This window comes from Phoenix dactylifera, chromosome 1, assembly GCF_009389715.1.
Source record: "Phoenix dactylifera cultivar Barhee BC4 chromosome 1, palm_55x_up_171113_PBpolish2nd_filt_p, whole genome shotgun sequence".
Classification (NCBI taxonomy): domain Eukaryota; kingdom Viridiplantae; phylum Streptophyta; class Magnoliopsida; order Arecales; family Arecaceae; genus Phoenix; species Phoenix dactylifera.
The window spans coordinates 36,575,253-36,598,313 of NC_052392.1; the positions used below are offsets into that span (position 1 = coordinate 36,575,253).

General features: G+C 35.8%; 1 protein-coding gene across 9 annotated transcripts; it reads left to right on the plus strand.

Annotated features, from left to right (window-relative positions):
• The first annotated feature begins 213 nt into the window (after positions 1–213).
• On the plus strand, positions 214–22,713 carry LOC103722622 (SPX and EXS domain-containing protein 1-like). Of its 9 annotated transcripts, none has more exons than XM_026810589.2 (15): positions 214–640; positions 2,588–2,722; positions 2,835–2,968; positions 5,106–5,156; positions 6,802–6,840; positions 6,957–7,049; positions 7,160–7,276; positions 8,827–8,922; positions 13,701–13,814; positions 14,364–14,417; positions 14,981–15,028; positions 15,127–15,277; positions 21,796–21,961; positions 22,065–22,134; positions 22,217–22,713. In XM_026810589.2, the coding sequence occupies exons 2-15, from the start codon at positions 2,644–2,646 to the stop codon at positions 22,472–22,474; spliced, it is 1,470 nt and encodes a 489-aa protein (XP_026666390.2). In that variant the 5' UTR covers positions 214–640; positions 2,588–2,643; the 3' UTR covers positions 22,475–22,713. The 9 variants fall into 9 exon arrangements, with proteins under 9 accessions (XP_026666390.2, XP_038989117.1, XP_008811462.2 ...); XM_039133189.1 differs by having other exon boundaries at positions 2,886–2,968; XM_008813240.4 differs by lacking the exon at positions 5,106–5,156.
• The last annotated feature ends 348 nt before the right edge of the window (positions 22,714–23,061 follow it).

A 23,061-nucleotide genomic window follows, 5' to 3' on the forward strand; every position in this document is an offset into this window, starting at 1 on the left:
AGTGGCCCTTATAACTGCCGTTGTAACATTCTAAACTTTATTATATACTGTAACGGTCTTCCCCGAAACGGGTACGACGACAATGATCTAAAACCACGGTCCACGGTATATGAGTAATAAATCGACGGATGTTATTTCTGTCGTAACGGAAAGATAACCGTTTCTGATATGTCCCGTTATAAGCTTTCGCTGGTACAAACGGTACCCGGTCTCCCGCCTCTCCTGTGTCGGGTCACCTCCCGACTTCCGTCCGTCGAAAGAAATCCTCTCTTTTCTCGCCCCTCTCCCCCTCGCTATCTTCCTTCGCTCCCCATCGTCCCGCTCCCGGCGTCCTTTCTCTCCTCTCCTCTACTTGTCTCCTCCAATCGCCGCCTCCGCCGCCGCCCGTTGCGACGCCCGAGGAATCCTCCCTCCTCTCCTGATCGAATCTCACCTTCTTTGTCGTCTCTGGCTTTGGGATCCGATCGATAGATGTCGTAGATCTGCTGCCCTCAATCGCGTCCGGAAGGGGGCTTATAAGATCCAATCCCTGGAAAGCCCCTGGATCTTGGCTGCGTCGTCCGTGATCTAAACGGCATTGGTGGGGGTCTTTCGCGATGGATCGGATCGGTTCTGGTACGGCTTCGGGAGGGGCGCTGAGGTATTTCTTTAACGGCTCCTTGGACCTTAGTTATGTTGGACTTATAGATTTTGGGAATTCTGGTGTTCATGCCCCTGTTTCTTGTGTTTTTTTATGCTTAATTTGATTTTTCTGTGAAGGCTCGCCGTGTTTGTTGCTCGTTTCATTTGTTTTCTTGAAGATTTTGACTTCAAAGTTGATACTTTTTAAGATTTTATGCAGATGTGCTACATGAGATGTGATGTCAATGATGCCTAACTGACGGAAATTTGTTTTTCTGCTGGGTTCCCACTCCATAGAGGGGAAAAAAACGAAAAAGATAAAAAATAAAGATGCAAACTACATTATACCAAGCATTTAAAACCTCAAATCAACATTGCGATATTTTCTGGCATTGAATATTTAATAAATGACGTATATAATATTATATAACATATGCGGGGTAGGTTTCTCGGATTTTTATCCGAAAAACAATGATAAGTTAATCCAATTAAGCTTTGAAAAGTATATTACGTATTGGTATCTTTTGAATTGACAGGGCACACATTTGTTTATCACATGATAGCATCGAAGCATGGTGATGGATCTTGGTTTATTGCCAAGGGCAAAACTGATGTGAAAATTTTTAAGAATTTGGATACATGTTGGATATCAATCAAAGAAACTATTATACATTTTAAAGATGATACTCGGATGTACATTAGAGTACAGAAGAAGATAAGAGGTACATTTTTGATGGATGAGGTTATAACTCTTAGTTTACTTGATATTTCTTGGAAGTTATGACATTCGAAATTCTTGTTTTCCGTTGTTGGGTACACTTAAACTGTCATTAGGGGAAATAGAATCATGTTATCATTTGGAAGCTGGAACAACGGGTGTCTCTAATTTCATGCAGCTTTAACTGTGAAAAATAAGTTGGTTTCATAATCTGAAATTTATTTGATTCCAATTTTTGAAGTATCAATCCAACCAGCCTTAACTCAGCAAGTTGCTATCCATTTGGGAGGGGTCTCGGGTTTAAGATTGGGTGATGGTATCCCCAACATATTCCTAAAAAGATCGTCTAATGCATCATACATACCATGCTGATATCTTTTGATTTTTTTATTAAAGTTTGTGACGTAGAATATCGTGCAGGGTAGTTGGAGATGCACAATAACATGAAATGGATATGCTAATAATATAGTAGGTGCCCTTAGCTAACTGAACTGTAGTCTAATATAGACTATTTCTAGTCTTGTTATAATCCGGAAGTGACATCTTTTGAAGTCTAAAATACAGTTTGTCACTGCAAGATACATTACATTGGCATCTCTAGATTTCAGCTAATGTTAGAATTAAGGTCCGCCGTACCGACTGTACCGACGTACCGGTAGGCGTCAGTACCACTGGTTTGGCTTGGTTCACGCATCCAACAGCCCAAAAAAAATTTTTGGAACCGGTAGGGGCCGACACCAACCAGTACGGGCCGATACGGGCTGGTACTGGTTTTTAACACCGAACCGGACCGGTCAGAGCCGGTACCGATTCAGTACGGGCTGAACCGGCCGGTACGGGCTGCTTTAGCATTCCTTGGTTAGAATACACTGTAAAAGTTTGTTGGAACCCACCAAGAATAAGGGCAAAAATCAAATGTATTGAATTAGAATACGCTGTAAAAATCAAAGCTTTGACTATAGGAGTCCACGCTAGCCTATTGCGAATGATCTTAATTGCTAGGTTGACACATATAGTAGCCCATCCTATAAGAGATAGAGTGATTTCCTGACTTGGAATGCCCATTCAAGAATGTTGACTTCCATCATCTGTATTTGTCTATTATTCTGCTTGTTAGTTATTGTAATTAGTAGAAATTTGATTTGCTATGACGAGATACTGCCATCCTTATGAGAGACTAGGTTCAATTATGTCTACTGGTTGACTGTACTCATCAACCATCATTTTAGCATGCTATCCTGCTTTCAGGTCCTAATATGTGGCAACCACACTCAATTTTCAATCTTGCATGCTGAGCTACACCTATGATTGGAGTTCCTTTACCTGTCTCTACTAGCCCTATTCTTCGTCGAGCTGGCAGCAAACCTGTTTTCTCTGACCAAAGTAGATGAATACTGTACTTCAAATCACTGCTAGTTTCTTTATTTTTTATAAATAATTTCTTTGGAGATAACTATACATTTGCAGCACGCTTAACTCTCTAAGTGTGTTTCAGGATCTGGTGAATTAGGAATCAATAACGACGAAGGCTTTCTGTTTCCGGCAGAGGTAAATGAGATGAAGGGTGGAAGTATACCAATGCATGGTGCTGCGATAATGCCATCTCCAGTCCTCTTATGGAGATTCAAGGTCATTCTTTTGTTATGTGATTTCTTAATATTTATTTCTTCCAATTATGATGCTTAAGTTTTCTAGGAAATACCTTAGCTGCCCGTTCAATGGTTCCTCATGATTCTCAATCAATAAAATAAATTTATGGATGCTCTGATTCTGTCAATAAATCTGAATCCAATAGGTATGATGCACATAACTTATTTAAGGTGGATTCATACTTGATGGACAACTATGATATTATTATGTCCTTCAACTATCAGAACTTTGATCGAAGGCTGCAATCCGATGAGTCAGGGTAGTGCTTGAAAAAAGATATATTACTCAATTATGTTCCCGACAATCCGGGGTCTTGGGAGGGCCGATTGGGTGCACATCTAACCTTTGTCATTTTTTACACAAAGTGGCTTGAACCTATGCCACTGCACTTGTAAGTCCAAGCTTTTACTATTGCACTAACTGATGGCCCCTAATCAGAGTTGTGCTTGATGCTTTTTATTTACATGAGCTAAAAATTGCATTCATGCTAATAATTTGATTGTCACTAAGAAGTTAACTTGGGAATCAAGACCAACAGTTTCGGAAGCTTATGATGATTCTTTATTCATGTGACTTGTTGTTCACCAGTTGTCAAGATAAAGAAGTATGTTTTATGAAGAATCAATCATATTAATAAGTAAATTCTCTGCTTGAGCTTGAAGGATTTTAATTACATTCAGTTATTTTTATATTTGGATTAGAAGAATCCTAATGACTCGCACTTCTAGTTGATGTAAGCTGCACACATTATTTTTGGACTGTGACAGTTTTGTGCTGTATCGTGTCAAGTCTAAGTTTCAATAAGTGTAGACATTCCAGGATCCTTAATTATTTAAGTGTCAATTCTTCATTAATTTAGAGTATACAAAAAAAATGAGTTCAAGCCATGGAGAAAGAAGGAGCCACGTGAGTCAGCTTGTAGATCTGAAAGGGATGAATGCAAGTGGAATCATGAGTCAAAGTTGCATGAGCCCATTGGGGTAAATTTCTTGGTTAGAAGGGTGAGGCTTTCTAATCAGACTTGGAGAGTTCTAGTTGGAAGGGATTCATTGATAAAAAAATTAAGCTACCAGAGTATGAAATCGTCTTCAGTTTGGTTTCACTGGGAGAGAGCAGGGAGGCATGATCATTGAAGTGTTCTGCATCTTCGTTATGTTTCTGGTCCATGCATAACAGCAAACCCATCATCTTATTTCAGTTGGAAGCATGGAAGGAATCTTATGGATTTCTTCTTTTTTTTTTTTTTTTTTGAATTATAGAAGAGTGGCGGTAGAGTTAAACAAAGTGATGAAGTGGGGAAAGGAGACGTTTCCTCACAAGTATAGGGTTGCTCCTTTGTTGTGGCATTGTAGGACACCCATCTGACTATTAAAAGTGAAATAGATTATTTATGAAATGGTCAAGGTAAAGAATAACCATGAGATAATCAGACACTATAACACCATAGAAAGATGTTAACGATATTACTTTTTAAGTATATATAAAAAGGGAAGGTTGTTCCACCCTCCACCAACCACCACTAAGAAAACGAAAAAGAATATGAAAGGAAGAAAATATGGAATCACCAAACAAAAACATCCATATAGCGGAACAAAATTAATCAAGTGGAGTAATGTCTAGAAGTTAACTTTATAAGTAGATGAACATGTTATGTAGCTTGAAATATATTCCCTTCAAATTGGTGGAAAAATATGGACCCCTTAAAATGTACATGCATGGTGTACAATATTTCATGCGGACGATGCTTGTATGGATGTTTTATCGCAGTTCTCTTTGCTGATATGGCATAACAATCATGATTGAAAACATTGCTGCACTTACTGTTCATTTGTACAATTTGTTGGTGCTGCGTTCCTAGACTCCAGGTGTTTGATGCCCATTGTTAAGTACTGTAGGACTATTAAATGAATAGCTTTTGGTTGTTGCGAGGGAACTGATCATCAATTTATTCTGACCTTATTCCTCAATGTTGTAGATTCTGGCAATTGCATGCTATAGTCCAAATAGTCTATAAACTAGAAGCAACCTTTTATTCAGAAAAGATCATTTTATTAAGCTTTGAATAGCTACCCGAGTATTATTGAGTATTGTGCCTTTTTGTACTAGCACTGCATAGGCAGGGGAACATATGGGACGCTATCTGAAGATATACAAACAATGCGCTGAGGTCTGTTAATTTGACCCTTGGCTACTTTTGTTATGTGACAGATACACATATTTAGCCGGTCAAACACGAATTTTTGTTCCATATAGTCTGACTCGGCATTTTAAGTTATTAAGACTGAAAAAAATATCCTGATAATAAACTGACAAACTTTAAGCATCTTTGACTAAATATATATGCTATTTGGCCGTGTGCCAAGCCTTATCATATTGTATTTTGGTCCATTCTTTGGGCACATATGATTTGACACCTATCGATATGGGTTGGGTTGCTATCAATATGAAATCCTGTAGAGTGTCAGCAACCATGTATTATGATGCTTGTCATGTGACACAACTTGATACCTACAACAGCTGATTCTTGGTTCCACCCTATTAGATTTTAGTATTCAAATATTTTTTTTCTTGAGCAACAGTCATGCCTTCCAAGTTCCAACAAATCCCTAGTTAATTTAAAAAGTCTAGGTTAAGTGAATGATAAGATCAGTTACAAAATCTAATACAAGAATGGAATAGTCTATTGATTTTCTTTCTTGTTTTGTTTTTTAATATAGATTTGGGTCTACCATTATAACCATTATGGGGTGGACTTTATGATTCATTATTTGCGAGGCATCCCTGTTCAAGGCTAGCTCTATTGTTACTTCAAGACACTAAAGCATTCATGGGTAACATAGTTAGATTGATTTCATAGTTTGATGTGCCTGTTATGAATATCTGTCAACCTAATATCAATCTGCTACCTTGTCCATCTAAGTCTTGGAACTAGCATTTTTGCTGTTGCCACATGATTGTCTGAAAAACTCATTATGTAGTAAAATCTTATTTGAGGAGCAATCCTATAGTCTTGACTTATCCAAGCTGAAGAAGCAAATATTTCTTAAAAATCATGCAAATTAGGAGAATCAAATCTTAATGTGCATCCTAACTTAAAAAATATTGATTGCACAATTGAAAGTGCAGGTTGTTGTCATATTACTTAAGTATTTTATGTGATATTGATTAGTGGAGGAATGTATGCATTTGTTTATTGGACTTACCCATATTGTATCTGCTTTTAAAATTCATATGTAACTTGCAGCGCTAATATGTGACATCAGAATGCCTCCTAATAAAGGATGGCGCTATATTCTTTCCACTATGAGTAATTATTTGTTTTTAAGGCATGTGAGTTACTTCAGTTAAGCATGCAGGTGATCTTAGGCTGATCAGATGATGCATGATTATTATATTTCTATTAATTTTTGCTTACTATACCTAAACTGCAAAAGTCAGGGAGAAATTTGCATGCAAGGGCTGTAACTAAACAATATCTGATTAACAGACATTCAGGAACATGATTTGTCATAGCTCTGACAATTGCAGGAGTAACTTTCTCAACAAAATTAGAAATTGACATATTAGTTATATTTGCACAAGGACAGACTTCTTTTGAGATTATTATTTATTCATTGCCCAAGAATATGTGCTGTACCTTGAAGCCATGGTTGCTTTACCTGGATATTATTGATTCATATGTAGTCTTCTTCATTCTTCAACTGCTCTAATAACTTTCTTTTCAAAGAATCATACTTGGAGTGTGAGAATCCTACAGAGATAAATTTGAAGCATATAATTTGATATTCACCTAACTAAATAGTAATTTTCAGGTATTATTGTTTCTTGTATGGGGTATCAGCTGTTGCAAGGTCAGTTTGGTTATAATTTTCATTGTTACTATAGGTTTAGAAATCAACATATTTAAAAGTGTTGTAAAGAATTTGAGGCTTTTAAATGGTATTGTCTGGACTTTTTGAAGTTGCAGATTGGTTGGGACTCCGTAATGAGAATGAGCGCTGATCTTCGGGATTTGTTTCTTTATGAGGCTTTTTTGTATTATAATCCTCTTCTTCTTGTGGTGAGTGCTCTTCTATTTAAGACTTTCCTTTCTTCTTAAAATTTGAGACTGATGTGTTAAATTCTTGCCTCTCTCATTGACTATTTTATTTTTTGTTTTTAATGTTACAGACATTGATGGTTTGGCTTTGGGGAGTTAACCTATGGGTTTTTGCTCAATCATCAGTAAGCTATGCAAAAGTATTTGATCTTGACCATACCCATCTTACATACCGAGAGATATGGAAGGTATGACTATTTGATTCCAGTATCTTAATTTACACATATTTTCACCATATTATTCTGCATTTTCAACTAAAAATAGTGCTTTTCCAAGAGGTATCTTCTTACCACCTGGAACAGGCTGTAAATAAATAGCACTACTGCACTTTGATAAAGTGATGTCCTTGTCCTGTCTTGGCATGAAACCCATTTTACACACATATTCTGGAAGTTTTATTGTGATTTTTTATGGATATATTTTAGTATTAATATCATAGTTATATTCTTCTGGAGGGAAATTATATGATTTGCCAAATACCATAATCATCATGTGAATGCTGTAAGTTATTTTCCTGCTCAAATTATTATTAGCTATTCGACTCATGGTGGGTTGTGCATTCAACATTTGCAATTTTATTGCTTTATAGATTGGAACCAAATTTTTCTACATAGGCTGACACTTCCTTCTTTGGATCACGTATCCATTTATTCTCCTAGAGAAATTCTTTTATCATTTTCCAGTTACTTCTGATTACCGAACAAAAGGGCAGTTACTGCTCATTATTTCAAGAAAATCAGCTTTCTTGCTGTTAATTTTGCCGAGCCTGTTGTTTTTATTAATTGTTATGATGTTCACATCTTTTTTATGCTATATTAATGAGAACATTTAACTTTCAAATATTATTCTGTTGTTGTTGTCTATCAACTTTATGGACAAAATGGCCTTTACTTTAATTCTAAAATATCCTATGTCAACAAAATAAAGAAAACGAGAAATACCAAAAAATCAAAATACATTAGGAAGAAAATGCAATCAACTAGCACAATATATTAGGAATCAAACAAAAGGAACTATCACAATCAGTTGGCTCTTTGCTTCAAATTATTTTATCTTTGTTCATATTCATTATTATCGATTTCTATACTGTGCTGTCATATAATGTAAGTTCATCATAAACTTAAAAGTATAATAATTGATATCATAAATGTTGTTTGTAATTATGGTATATTGATTATTTTTCTAAAATGTGCATTGCATGTGCCCATTGCAATTATTATAGAAGAATAGAGATTTGAACCTTTTTTTATTGAGGATGCAATACATTATATGCTAATTCTTCTAATTTATCTTGCTTTGTAATATTGAAAAGCATTTTTCATCACTCCCTTTAGAAAAGTTCGTCCTGCTTTCTATATCATATGTTGTACAAGTTTTGAAAAAAACGCCATAACAATGTAAGAGTATTTTGGGTGAAATTTAGGAAACTTGTGGATAGTATTGATTATTGTATATATATTCAAGGTTGTAAATAAGTTCTTCATGATTTATTTTGGTGCTGCTCGAAAATTAGCTTTAAATGTAATTTGGGTGGAATTGAAAATGATTGGGCACTAAGTTAAAGATTACTTTTGCTATTAAATCTTTTATCATGCTAATTAATTAAGATGATTTTAAATTCGTTTTACCCCTAAATCTGGAAATGAATTTATTTCTATTTAATTGCTTATGCCTTTGTTTGGCATTTTTATTAATATTCATTTGATGCTAAATGACTAATGTGTGATGTTTCCAACAGTGTTCTACTTGGATGACCATCATAGTGCCCACAAGTATGACAGCTTATCTTTATCTCTACTCACATGGGGAAGTGTCACTGGCCGCATCACAACCAGTGTAGTATCAGTTTCTCTCTTATTGATAGCTGATGATCCTAAATCTTGTCTATCTTATAACACTTTTTTTTGAGTGTCTAAGTTTTTTTGTTTATTTATATTATTTTGAAATGAACTTGCTCTTTGCTTCTGATATTCCTCTGATGGTTTACACTATAAACTTAGAAATTGTGTCAGCCATCATTTTTAACCTGAAGTTGTACAATTAATTGCATTGTTTCTCATGATCATTTGATTCATAAGCTGCTAAAATTGGTTTATCCACAATTTCTTATACAATCTCTGGTATTACGTTCCAAAACACTTTAATTTTATTACAATATATTCAGATTTTTAGTAATGAAAATTGTAACATCCTTTTGTGATACTAGCTATGATGCACATGGCTACTAAATATTTTAAAGATGAGAGAAATTTTAAAAGGATTTTAACATGGATCAGATGCTATCATGCTAATATGCCTTTTCCATGAAATTGTTTAAGATTTAATTGTTATGCTATTTTCTCATTCTAAATAAACTTTACTTTTGACATGAGCAATGAATCACTACGAATTTAGATTTTTTGGAGGACATGGCCTCTTATTAATCATCAGAACATGAAATTTCAACTTAAGGGAAGTTTCTTCTTGGACTCTTTTTCAGACACCAACAAGGTTAGAATTCCTTTTTGTAGAAGTTTGGTATGGTCTAAATCTGTAATGGAAATATCTAGTTAAGGTTATAATGGGAATTGAAAAGTTGGGAAATATAACTGCTTTTTTTGCAGTGTTAGGATTTTCTATATTCAAGGCATAGAAGATGGAAAATCATGCATTATTCATTACTGATTGTTTGGAAATGATCAGCGAGTATTGACGATCCTTTTGATGCATGACTTATATTCTCCAAGATAATAACATGTTTGAGGATATTATGAAAACTTAGGTTTTAGTTGGAAGGAAGAAAATAGGCAAGTCATATCCAAATGTAAGTTGCATATAAGTATTGTTCAGAACGAATATTAAATTTCAGAAATGGATTATCATGTTCTAATTGGAGGAGCTGCGAGGAGAGGTTGATATCAAAACTTTTGGATTGACATGCCTTTTTTTTAACAATCATCTCCAGTATAGGAATTATTTTAAAAATCAGATTTAGCAGCCACTATAGCGGTTTTGGACCTAAACTGCTATGCTATGTGCCATGGCAGCCTTATATAGCGCCTGGGTGTATAACACCCGGTATTAGCAGGCAAAAAGCCACTACAATGGCCACTACACTATTGCTTTATATTGGGCGCTATATTCTAAAGTGGGCTGGATCGGCTCTAATTTGACCGGTTCAGCAATTAAGCAATAATTTGACCTGTGGGTGTTTATTGAAGGAAGGGCTGGTTCACTTATTTGGTACTCTAATTGAACGGAGTGTTGGAAAGAAGAGAAGAGAAGAAAGTAGGAAAGAATGAGGCATCCCTCCAAGTGCGGCACCACAAAGCTCCAATGCTGGAGCTCCCCCATTGGTGCTTCACAGGCGATGCACCACCTAGCTTGCTCGAGCATCTTTGATTTATGGCTGATGTTATGTGATTGTGGACATCTTTATTATATGAGCAATGTTACTATGTATGGTGGATAATGATATTTGTCATTAGATTGTGGACTTTTACATTGTATGAATGTTGATAACTTGATATGGTATTATGATGTTAGATTGATAATGTTCTATACTTTGTCCTGATTTGTTCTTTTTCTATTTGTTGCATGAACTTCATATTAAAGTATTGATTTTTGATACTTGTAAGAAAAATCATTGATATGCTTTAACAACCTGCTTTGAGTTCATAGAAACTGCTATAGCATCCGCAGATTGCTATCCACTATGAAACCACCTGGCAGCTACATGCCACTCTCCACTTTTTAGTACATTGAGTATAGGTCTCAAATATTGTCTGAAGGGCCCATCTATGATTCTGGTGAAGAAAGTGCTACTTGTGACATTGAAGAAGACTATCATTGTAATTAAAACAAGAAACATTTTACATCTGCAAAGTTTCAACTTTATGTGTTACATAGAAAAGTGTTAGCTTTGTTACTTATTCATTTAAAACCATGCAAATAGAATGTCCCTGTTATTTTCTATATAAATATCAATTTTGTAGGTGAACATTATGTATCTTATTATTGTAATGAGAAAGTTTCACCCTCTTTTTGTAGTAGACTGTTTTTTCCCCATCTCAATCATAGATTGCAAAAACCTAATGAGCAAGGTTTTAAATCCTGTGGGATGAGGTCATCTTGGTTTTTCTGTGGATAAGGACGTGCAAGATGCACCGCCGTCCTGCCCCGTCATGACACTTGGGACAGAAATGTCCCAAAACATGCCGATCAGGTCATTGAGATGCCCATTCTGACACTTGGGATGGTACTGTATCTTGGCATCCTGCAAGATGTCCCACCCGGATTTGAAACTATGCTAATGAGTGCTGAACTACACCAAAATAGTATAAATGGGATGGTGTAACCAGTAGTAGAAAGTAAATTTGATTAAAAAAATCATAGGCTATGGAAGAAACTCCAAAAGTGAGCAGAGGTGGGCTTGCAGGGAAGGAGACTTATGGCCATGGAATGCCGTACCGGTCCGGCCGTGGACCGGTACCGGAACGGATAAAAAACCGGTATTTTCCGGTTTTTTATCCGAACCGGCCGGTACCGGCCGGTTCGGGCCCGTACCGGCCGGTTCGGAGCCCGTACCGGCCGGTTCGCACCTCGTACCGGTGCGAACCGGCCGGTTCGCACCGGTACGATTTTTTTTTTTTTTTTAGAACCACAGCGCCGCGCGCTGTGGTTTTTGAAACCACCGCGTACCGGCCGGTACGGGACCGGTACCAGCCGGTACGTACCGGACCGGACCGGTACCGTACCGGTCCGGCCGGCCACCGGTACGCCGACCGGTACCGGTACGGCGGACCTTGCTTATGGCAGTGTTCTGTAGTCCAGCAGTTGTTATCCAATGTTATGGCATTGCACATCATGACACTGTTACATCCTCCAAGGTGAACTTTGCATGCTTGGGGAAAATTCAATATATATCATCCTTTTAGAAATTCAAAATGGTTCATAGTAAGAAATCTCGAAGAAGGCAACCATTTTCTTGGATTGACCTCCTGAACTGTTATAGAAGTTTCACTTGAATACATTTACAAAAATTATACAAAGCTTAATCATTCCTATGAGTCTGTTCTCACTTCTAAATATACGTGCAGTTTAAATATCAAAGATACTTGCTTGGAAATTATTTAACCAATTTTTTGTCTTCCTAAGTGCAACTGATCTTCAAGGTTTTCGGTGGTGGCCCCTCTCAGGTCCACAGTGAACTAGGTCTGAAATTTGTACCAACTCAGAGTGTTGACATCTGGTCGAGAGTTGGTTCAAAAACATTCTCAAACTTTGATGGATCATAACTTAATATATGATATCCATATAGATCAGATAAGACTTGTTGGTGTTGGTATACAGAAATGACTGCTAAAGCATTTACGTTTCAGATTATATAAATATTATTTGTTTAATTGACTTCTGACTTAATAGAGATCATGGTTAGGATGAATTGCTTGTTGTTTCATTAATGCTCTGGCATGCTATTGATTTAAGGATTTTTCGGTCCGAGTTTCTTAAAACAAGGAGACTGAGAGAACCAACTCATTTCCGACTATTGCTAGTAATCATTTTATTTGATTGCAATTTTTTATCTAGCAGTTATTTCAGCAATACTTGTTAGTTTATGCTATGTTAATCCGTTGATTTAACAAAACTTCAGTATCCATGTCAATTTTTTGAACTTGATACCATTCAGTATCCGATTGATATTTAAGTTTATATTGTCATTATTTTGGTTCATTTTCCAAGGAGAATTTGGACATACAGCCTGAACTGCATCTATGTATGAGGCATCCTGGACTATTATAACTGAAGTAAAATACCTATCAGTTGCATTTCCTTATCATCAATCAATACTCCATCAGTTTATTCCACCAGACACTCGTACTGTTACTTATGTTCTAAATTCGGGAAAAGGCTTAATTGGATTGTTGATTTCTTGATTTGTCTATATTTTTGTTTGTAGTTGAGCATCGCTGCAGTGCTGCTACATATATGCAAAAATTCTCACATCAATTTTTCTCCCTTCTTTCTAGTCTTTGCTACTTCATTGGAGATCCACATTATAATCTTATTCCATCTCATGCTGTGCAACTATTGGATGGGAAAGTGCATTTTATAATAATTTTTGTCATAAGACAGCTTACTGATGATTTTATCTCTACCTGCGAATGAACTGGTTCATTTCAAGATGTTCTGATCACTCCGTTGGAGGATATACTGTAACATGCATGAGATTTCTTTGCAACCCTTTAGTAACTGATCTTTATTTGGTGGCCTCAACAAAAAGCTGCTTCTTTATGATTCCTGTATATTATATTGTTCTTGCCTGATGCCTAAAATGTATTTAAAGACACTTCATAACTCATGCTGCAAACAAGGAGTTGCTTAAATGTTTTGTGTGATAGTAATCTATAGTTATGCAATACTTTTTATTTATAGTTTCCTTTAGGTAGCGGAAACATTTTACTGGTCACGTGCAATATTCATGTGCATGTTGTATAACCTTTTTTCCTAGTATGAATGGCATTTCTCATGTTGTGCCTGTGCTGATATATGAAGGCAACATATACCAGACGTGTTTTTCTTTAACCACTACATTGGATAGAAGTATCTCTAACCACTTGTTTTAACTTGCAGGTTATGCTATATACTGTTATGCTGATGCTTCTCGTATTTCCATTTGATATTTTTTATTTGTCATCTCGCTACTACTTGTTAAGGACTCTTTGGCGTATAATACTTCCATTACAGGCAAGTGTTTTAGCTTATTGCTTTAAGGCAACTTGTGTAGGAGACTTGGGCTTATAAGATATCGCTGGCTGGAGAGATTTGAACATGATTAAGCTTTAAATTTTAAGCACTTCCTGTTAAATTATTCAGTGAACCTCCAGAGGCAAAATAATGTGCTGGTTTATTCTTTCTGTTACACAGCTGGAACAAAAGGGGCATGGAAGTTGCTTTTATAAACTTCAACTATATTTCAAGAACATATTATGTAAATTGTTTTCTTGATTATATTTTATTTCAAATGCAACTATTTAACTCTTCAAAAAAAAAACAAAGAAACAAAGGGGAAAGGAGCCTGATTGTTTAAATCCATTTTTGGACAATAACTTGGTACACTTTGAGTTTTACCATGATGTTTTGAAGATTATGGCTCTAGATTGTCACCATTGATGAGAGAAGCTAGACGAAACTCTGTTAGTTTGCTTGAAAGTATCTATGCTGTTGCTTGAAGAAGTTTTTATAATTGAGGTATGATTTTACATTTACAACTTCATGAGTCCTTGTTCAATGCAGGCGATCACATTTTCTGATTTTTTCCTGGCTGATATTTTAACATCAATGTCCAAGGTATGTCCCCTGGCAGATTGCATCATTACAATTCATTCCTTTATATAGAAATAGATGATAGAGATGTGAATGATCCATCTATTACAAGCCTCAATCACCTTTTGTTACTTGGATGCTAACTGTTCCCCAGTTACAGTAAAAAGAATTATTCCATAAAACTCTTCTACTTTAATTGGATCCTGTCTTTATATCTGAATTTGACACAGATGTCAGACACGAAATCTTGTTTTCATGATATACGAATTTTACACATGCCCTCATATTGCCTTCATGGAGTTTAGGTTTTAATTCCTTAGGTATGTTATAGGGTCCAGGAATGCTGCTCCCTGCAAAAAAGCACGCTTATCATGAGAAGTTTGTGACGCATGTATATTGTCATGTGAGGTTTTTTTTTTTTAATTGAATATGAAGAGGGAGAAGGGCTGAGTGCCCATGAGCTATTAGTGTTAATTGGTTATTTCAGAAATTGAAGGAGCCAAACTACTGCGCATATGTGCTCAAAATGATTTTTTTTGTTGTCAGTGCAAATACTGGTGCTGGTGGTAATTATTAATTTCTTTCAGGTGTTGTCAGATTTGGAGCGTTCAGTTTGCCGGATGGTTAACCGACAGGTCAGTGTAGAAGAGCTAGATTGATCTTTTTGTTTAAACATACTAAAGCCAAGTTTTTCCATAACTAACAAAATTTCCATTTATGGGTGAGTTCTCAGGTTGCAACAATTGCTTGGTTCGAGGCGGATTCTATATGTGGTAGCCACTCTCTTGCTATTCCTTTAGTGCTTGTCTTCCCATATTTGTGCCGTTTTTTCCAATGTCTGCGTCAGTACAAGGACACTAAAGAAAAGACATCCTTTTTAAATGGTATGTTTTAGCATAGGCTGCTTTCACTTATTTTGGCTATGATCTAGTTTCTCTTAGCATGGACTGCTTTCACTTATTTTAAGTAAGATCTAGTTTCTATGAACATTATCCACTACAATTGTAACTTGCTAGGGCCTGTTGAGAATGCATTGTATTTGATGTCATGTATTACTAGTTGCTCTGCAGGTCACATATCTTTAGAATATTATGAGATGATAGTCTGTTTTATATGGTTGATAACAGGTCACATAGGATGTCTTGGCTATGTACCCTAGGATCACTTTTACATGCCTGTCATTTGATTTTCTGATATCATTATACTATTCATCTGATTTTCTGATATCATTACACTATTCATCTGATTTTATTGAAGTGCTTATATCTTATATTTGCTATTTTATATGAATGAGAAACTGTTTAAAAAATTGATAGATTATTTTTATAAGAATACTGGCAGCAGAACCTGCACACAATCAATGGTGGATTGAGAAGTTGCCCTGATCTCCAAAGATATAGACTGGAAATGCTATTTACTAGGAACAGAAATGCCTTGTACTTTTTTCTCACTTGCAAACTTAAACTGATGTCAAATACTAGTGCATATTGTTTGTCATACTTCATCCATTTTGGATGAGTATTACATTTTTAAGGAGACAAATACCTGTCAACATGAATACATATGCCAAAAGTAGCAGTCACTTCATCTCAAAATGCTTGAGTTTGGCCTTTGTAACTTGAGGTTAGGTAGGCTAATGGGTATTTTTCCAATGCAGGTCTTCCGTTTGAATGTTGTTTGATACATCTGTAATCATTCTTTATCTAACAGAAACTTATTGTCCTTAAATGATATTTTTTTTGATCTTTGGCCAATTTTTTCTGGTTGGTTCTGGTGTTTTATTTAGACCTATTTTGATTCTTGCTTAACATGCTTCCAAAAGCAGTTTCTTTAAAGTTTTGACTTTAGGCAAGGGGTTTCGGGTGTAGTAAAGAAGTCATGAGACGAAAGGAGTGTTAGTTGAGATGAAAGGTGAAAATTATGAATCTTGAAGGGATAAATACAATGAGGGGAAGGATATTCTTGACTCAATGCTATGTCAACGTCAAAATTGGAGGCCTTATTATCTTTTGACATTGTGCTATCTGATTGAAAGATCATGAGTAAATTACTTTAATTACTTTCTTCCTTCTAAAAATATTTTGTCAAGGGATTATAATATTCGGAATGGGTGCATCTTGGGGAATAAGTTTCGCATGGTGATAATGCATGGGATTGTTGAGATTTTTGGATGGTTATATTATTTTTATATTTGAGTAGATAGGGTTGGTTCTATTTTAGATGTCCAAATGAAGTCATCTTGATGGCATTTTGCTGCTTTGGTGCAATTTGGGTATTGGACAACCTGCATTCATGATTAGATTATCGTCGACTTGGATCTAAGAATGAGCCAAACTTGATTTGGACCCATTAGAAGATTTAGGTTTTATATTGATCCAAACCCTACCTATCCAATAAGAAGATCAGGCTCAGGTAGGTGAGATTTCATAAGACCTATCAGCTTTATGGAATAGGTATGGGAATCAGGCCTTTACAAGATACATATGGGGTTTGTGTTAAGGCATATTGGGTTCAGGTTCAATTAGTAACAATCTTCAAGAAAACTAGGGTGTCACTACTCACTAGGCTCTGTAGACTCGTCCATGACTTGGACCCGATAGTGACTAGTACGCCTATGTGTTGGGTGTTGGTGTAAACATAGATGCATTCAATTTTTCAAGTTTGGTTCTAGGTCTGAAAAATAACCTAATTTGAACCCAACTAGCTCAGTTTAACTCTAACTCAACTAAGCCTTAATCTCAAACTAGTGCGGTTGGCTACACGAATTATTTTCCTCCATTCCGCTTTATTTAGAGCCGCACTTTCTGAAAGATGTAACAATATCAAGTCCTTCCTTACCACTTTATCCCATGTGATTTTTGGTCCACCTTCTTTTTCCTTCTACATATATCAAATCACTCCTTCATACTAGCACATCCATCGGCCTATATTGCACATGCCCAAACTATTTAAGTCGTCCTTCTCTCAATTTTTCTCAATTTGAACTCGACCCAACCCAATTTTATATATATATATATATATATATATATATATATATATATGGGGATTGATAACCTACTCTCTGTTATGGTAGGTTATCAATCTACCCATTTTTCATTGGACAAAAGATACCCTTACTTTTTATAACTCTTAAGGGTATTTTATGTATTTTTACAATCTCACATTAACTCACCCTCTCAACCCCCCAATTAATTGTCTCTCTCTCTCTCATATACATACATATAGATGTATATGTATGTATATACATACATATATAGATGTATATGTATGTACATATATATACATATACATATAGATGTATGTATATATAGATAGATATATGTATGTATATATACGTACGTATATGCATATATATATAAATGTACATGTATACATATATACATACATACATACATACATACACACACACATATATATACACTGAAGAGAGAAAGAGAGAGAGGGAGAGAGTATTAATTGGGGGGGTTGAGAGGGTGAAATAATGCGGGATTGTAAAAAGATATAAATACCCTTAAGAGTTATAAAAAGTAAGGGTATTTTTTGTCTACGAAAAAATGGGTAGATTGAGAACCTACCATAACAGAGAGTAGGTTATCAATCCCCTATATATATATATAAGGTTTTGGATTTGGTTTTCATTGATCTGACTCGATCCGGACCCAAACCCAATTCATACTAAATAGTTTATTAAATAATTAATATGTTTTAAACTTACATCCTGCACATTTTTAATAAATCTTATTAATTATACCTTCAGTTTGCATCATCAGTGAATAATGTTGAGGGCATGAAAGCTATTGAGCTTTCTAAATAGTGGTGCCCGCTTCTGACTTGGATGCAATCTTGATCCATATCCAAACCAACCTGAACCTGATCCCTATCTGATCCTACTTGAAGTTTGCTCAACCCAATTGTTGGACGGGTAAGGTATGTATTTAAATATGGACCTGGAAGCCCAGCCAGGTCAGGTATGGTTTGGGCAATACTTGGATCTGGTCCTACTAGATAGCACCCCCTATAGAAAACTTTTGACGCTTTTCAATTGGGTACTAATATTGAATGAATTTTAATCATCCATATATTTAATTGGTCTGAAGGCTAGTTGAATTAGAGGGTCGGTGCAATGGGCCATTGGTGGGGGTTGGAGGTAGGAACAACAAAATGGAGGAATGCAGTATAGGGCTTGGTTAGCTTCTTTCATATGGAAGAATGATTGAATAACTCAAGGATCTAGTAAGCCAAATTCACTTAATTCCTACAAAAGAATACATCAAATATTTGTAGCAAGGTTTGAAAAAATGACAACACCATGGTACATATCGCCCCAAACCAAGGGTTATTTATTAGGTGCATATGTTTCCATATAGCCATGTATGAACAAACCCTGAGTAGATGCGGGGGGATGCTGTGCTACATACCATATTGATGCATGACAGGTATAACCCTATTCATTGCTATTTCAGACCATGCCTTAAAGTATAAATTACAAAACAAGAAATGCGAAGGGTATAGGAGGAGAACTGTAAGTATAACTAATGTATTAAATAAACTTGGTATACTGTTAGGTGCCGATCAATTGAGGTAAACTTTCATTAGACCCAAACCAAGACCAAAAATGTTTTGTGGATTTCCTTTGGATCCATGCCTGACTTGTGGATCAACTATTGCATAACATGTTTGGGTCAAATCCAAGTCTGTCAGTCTCTCTGACATCCCCATTCCTTAGTTTCCTAATGTTTTTGTTTTCTTTCTTTATTTATTTATTTTGGCAATCAAGTCTCGAGGATCATTTATTTGTTTTAAGGATGTCCAAGACTAGTAGAAACTTTCATATATGTCCAAGTAATTGCCATTTAGAAATCGCCTAATAATACATGCTTAATGTTAGATGTGAAAGAAATTATTAAAGATATCCATGCTTAATCTATATCTAGATATGTCATTTATTTAAATTCAGAATCAATTTCAAATTTAGTCTGATCTAATAAAATAACTTTTACTTTGTTTCAGATATTTCTTATTACTATTAGAAGGATTCTTGATGCATTCTGCTCAAGAAAATCTTGTAATTAAGGTTTCAGATCAAGGTTCGCCATACCGTACCAAATTGGATGGTATGGGGCATATCGTACTGTACCAGTTTGGTACCGATACATGGTACAAGGGGCGTACCGGCATTCGGTACGCCAAACTGGCCCCGTGCCATATCGTACTGACATAGTGATAGTGTGTCACCAGTACAGAGCCTGGAACAGAGACGGCGTACCTTGTTTCAGATTTAGTCCATTTATCTTTTATTGCCTCTTCTTGCTCTTGTATGCTTTCACCATGTCATGGATGATATTCAAAAATCCATGTAAGCTTGAATTAGTCTCTAAAAATGCTTAATTATTAGTTGATATGAACTTGAGTAAGCAAAAATCAATCAGGTCTGAAAAGCCAACTTGAATTGAACCTGTTTGGGCCAGGTTGGATTAGGATTTTTCTAGTTGGAGCTAGGTATGGGTCAAATTTCTTGATCTAGAATTTGAACGGATCGGATGTAGGTCAAACCTTGACTAGTGTCGGATCATGAGGGTAGAGTTCTATTTGGATCATGATAGTTTAGGTCAGACTAATCATGATCTTAGATAGGGATATTAGGGGTGGTTGATCTTTTTGTTTACCACTAGTTGTTTTATTCGTCTTGAAAATTTTTAAATTATTTGGAGTTGTGAAGATTGGGCTAAACAGAGGTAGGTTCGGTTGGTCAAGGATTGAGATTGTCGTTGGTTAATCAGGTTAGGAGGGTTGACCCATGGGTGGTTATGAACGAAGGGTATCGACCCGATGTCAGGTCGGTCAATTATGGGTCAAGGCTACATAAGTTATTAACCTAACCTGATCTGACTCATAATGAGGTACATCTATACTGAAACAAAAGGTGCTGAAGGTCTCTTTGTTTTCGTAATGGAGAGATTACGTAGATAATAGTCAAACCTCCATGAAAAGTTGAAGCAACTAGTAATTGATATATCCAATTCAGTCTCTCAAAATGCCAAGGTACAAGTTTGATATGAACTTCATCTATAAAGAGATTTTAAAGAAGATTGTTTATTTAGTGGACAAGAGAGATAAGATTAAGCCTCTTTAGGGGCAATCGTCTTTATTCCTCTGAGGACTCATCATCATATTTCGCTCTACATCCTCAGCCAACCTCCATATTGTAGATCTATATATAGTGATTAAAATTATTTAAGATGAAAATTCAATTTCAGTTTTAGCCTAAGATTATGTAGTCTGATTTAAATAAATCAATTATTACCTAATTTAAACTCATTTGTATGCATGCAAGGTTCTTAACACTTGGCTATATTGCTCACTTTAATGTTTAAATATTAAAATGTTGAGAAGGTTGGTGATATATGATCAAAGGACTAGGTATGATTTAAAATTAAGGAACCAATGTGTCAAGCTCTTTGTCCAAGGAAGGAAAGAATTATCTCACTGGTGGAACTGTCGTTAATCTGATATTAATGAGAATAAAACAAGATAGATAGTAGCAGGAAAAAACATCTTACTGGCAAGAATTGGAAGAGAAGATATGTAACAAGAAATGGTAGACTTACAGGAGCTTGAAGTTAAATGTTAAGAGGATGAGACTATTAATAGTAATAGTTATGATGAAATGCAATGCTCCATTTGATGTTTCCAAAATCAATTTCAGAACACAGTACATGGACTAGGATTTGTCAATGTGACATAAAAACAAAGCATGGTTCGGGGATCAGCTTTTCTCTCAATTTAGCATGAAAAAACTAAGAGTCGACGGACAAATCCACAAGAGAGAGAGAGAGAGGCAATGCGGGATTGGGCGCGGCAGCTGACAGGTAGTGAGCAGACAAGGGTAAGAGAGGAGACGAAATCTCAGCGTAGTTTTAGATTATTTGATCCCTTTTTGTTGGCAAGTAATCAGGATTTGAGGTTGTTTTTAAATTCCATCTATCTATTCATCTCAGTTGACATAAACCGATATCTTGGTTCATCTTTCTTTTGGCCATCCACTGGGATGGCCAAATAACATTCTTAAAAAAACCATACTGATGAGTCAGACCAATATCAGCCAATCTCAGGGACCTCTAGTGTTTTAGAACAGTGCCTCCATTTAAGGTCCACTAGAATCGTCTTTACGAATGCACCATTTTCTGAGCCTTGTATATTTAGATATTGTTCATATCATGTGTTTCCTTTGGGATAGATTCAGATGGGTATGAAATGTTGATGCTGATTAAGGAGGCAGCACCAGTCGTTGGGTGGTTTTACTACTTTTTCACTCAGTTATGCTATTTAGAATTTCAGATCACTCTATTCTACTTTTTCCATTTTGGTAATAAAGTAACACTAGTTTTGTTCAATTTTACAGCTTTAAAATATTCGACTGCAGTCCCAGTAATATTTCTTTCAGCCCTCAAGTATCATGTCTTCCCTAACAAGTGGACCAATTTTTATCGCCCTCTCTGGCTTCTTTCTAGTGTCATAAATTCATTGTATTCTTTCTACTGGGATATTGCCCGTGATTGGGATTTGAGGTATGTAAAAATGCTTTTCTTCCCCTTATTTTTCACCTTTTTTTTTTTGTTGTTGGACAGTAAGTCACATATTCTCGTATGCTCTATGCCTCTATGTTTGCAGTGTTTTTACCAGAATTTTCAAGTTTAAAAATCCACATCGTTGCACAAGCCTTCTATATGGGCGGATATGGGTATGGTTTGTAGATCTGCAAAATTTTCCATTTGTTTCTTATCGAATATTTTATCAGTAAATTGATGTTCGTGGAATTGCAGGTGTTCTACTGGGTAATAGGAAGCAACTTAATTCTTCGATGCACATGGACCTACAAACTTTCTGCTCATCTTCGGCACAACTACCTGACTGTCTTCACAATAACAGCTCTGGAGATATCGCGGCGGTTTCAGTGGATTTTCTTTCGTGTAGAGAATGAGTGGAACAAGATGACTGCCAAGCAAAGTATCGAACTCTCTACTGAGGATGTCCCAAAGGAGGAAGACAGACTTCTAGGCCCTGCGAGCCACAGCATGTAAGCTGTAAAGCAAGGCAGTTTCACATTTCTTATACCCATTATTTTTTTCAAAATTTTTTAAAAAGAAAAATATTGTGGTCCTCATAGTTCTCCATTATTGTTTTCTTAGCTCATTTCATGCGACTGTCCTAAAATCTCTTCTTTTTAACTGGAGAACATACAGATCCATTTGTATGAGGTAAATGGCATTTAGTGACATCTTAGGAGATTAATATTCTATTCTTTCAATATAGCATATAATCTGGTCCAATTTATGGGTTTAAATTGCATTTGCTTAATGAGTTATATTCCCCAGATTTTTGGTTGACTAATGTCCCTTTGGGTGGTCTGCATTGGCGATTACCCATGGCAGAGAATTTGAAAGATTTTTCTTTTAAATTAAATTAGGGCTTTTTAATCTGGTCCAATTCTCCTTTTTTTTTTTAAGCCAGCTTTCTGGGGACCAGGGGATACATTTCACCCCAATTTGCTAATTCAGGTGATCAAATTTATTAAATGCATTTTGCAAGGCCTCGTGAATGTCATTTTCGTTTGTATTTTAGGGAGGCATTTCTGTATTTAATTTTGCAACAAAAATATTTCATTTCC

What these genes read in the sequence shown, in the direction of transcription:
- LOC103722622 (XM_026810589.2), top strand. Translation starts at nt 2,644, where the DNA reads ATGATTGGAGTTCCTTTACCTGTCTCTACTAGCCCTATTCTTCGTCGA. An exon ending in TATACAAACAATGCGCTGAG is followed by an intron (nt 5,157 to 6,801) that starts GTCTGTTAATTT and finishes AGTAATTTTCAG; the next exon opens with GTATTATTGTTTCTTGTATG. An exon ending in GCCGGATGGTTAACCGACAG is followed by an intron (nt 15,029 to 15,126) that starts GTCAGTGTAGAA and finishes GTGAGTTCTCAG; the next exon opens with GTTGCAACAATTGCTTGGTT.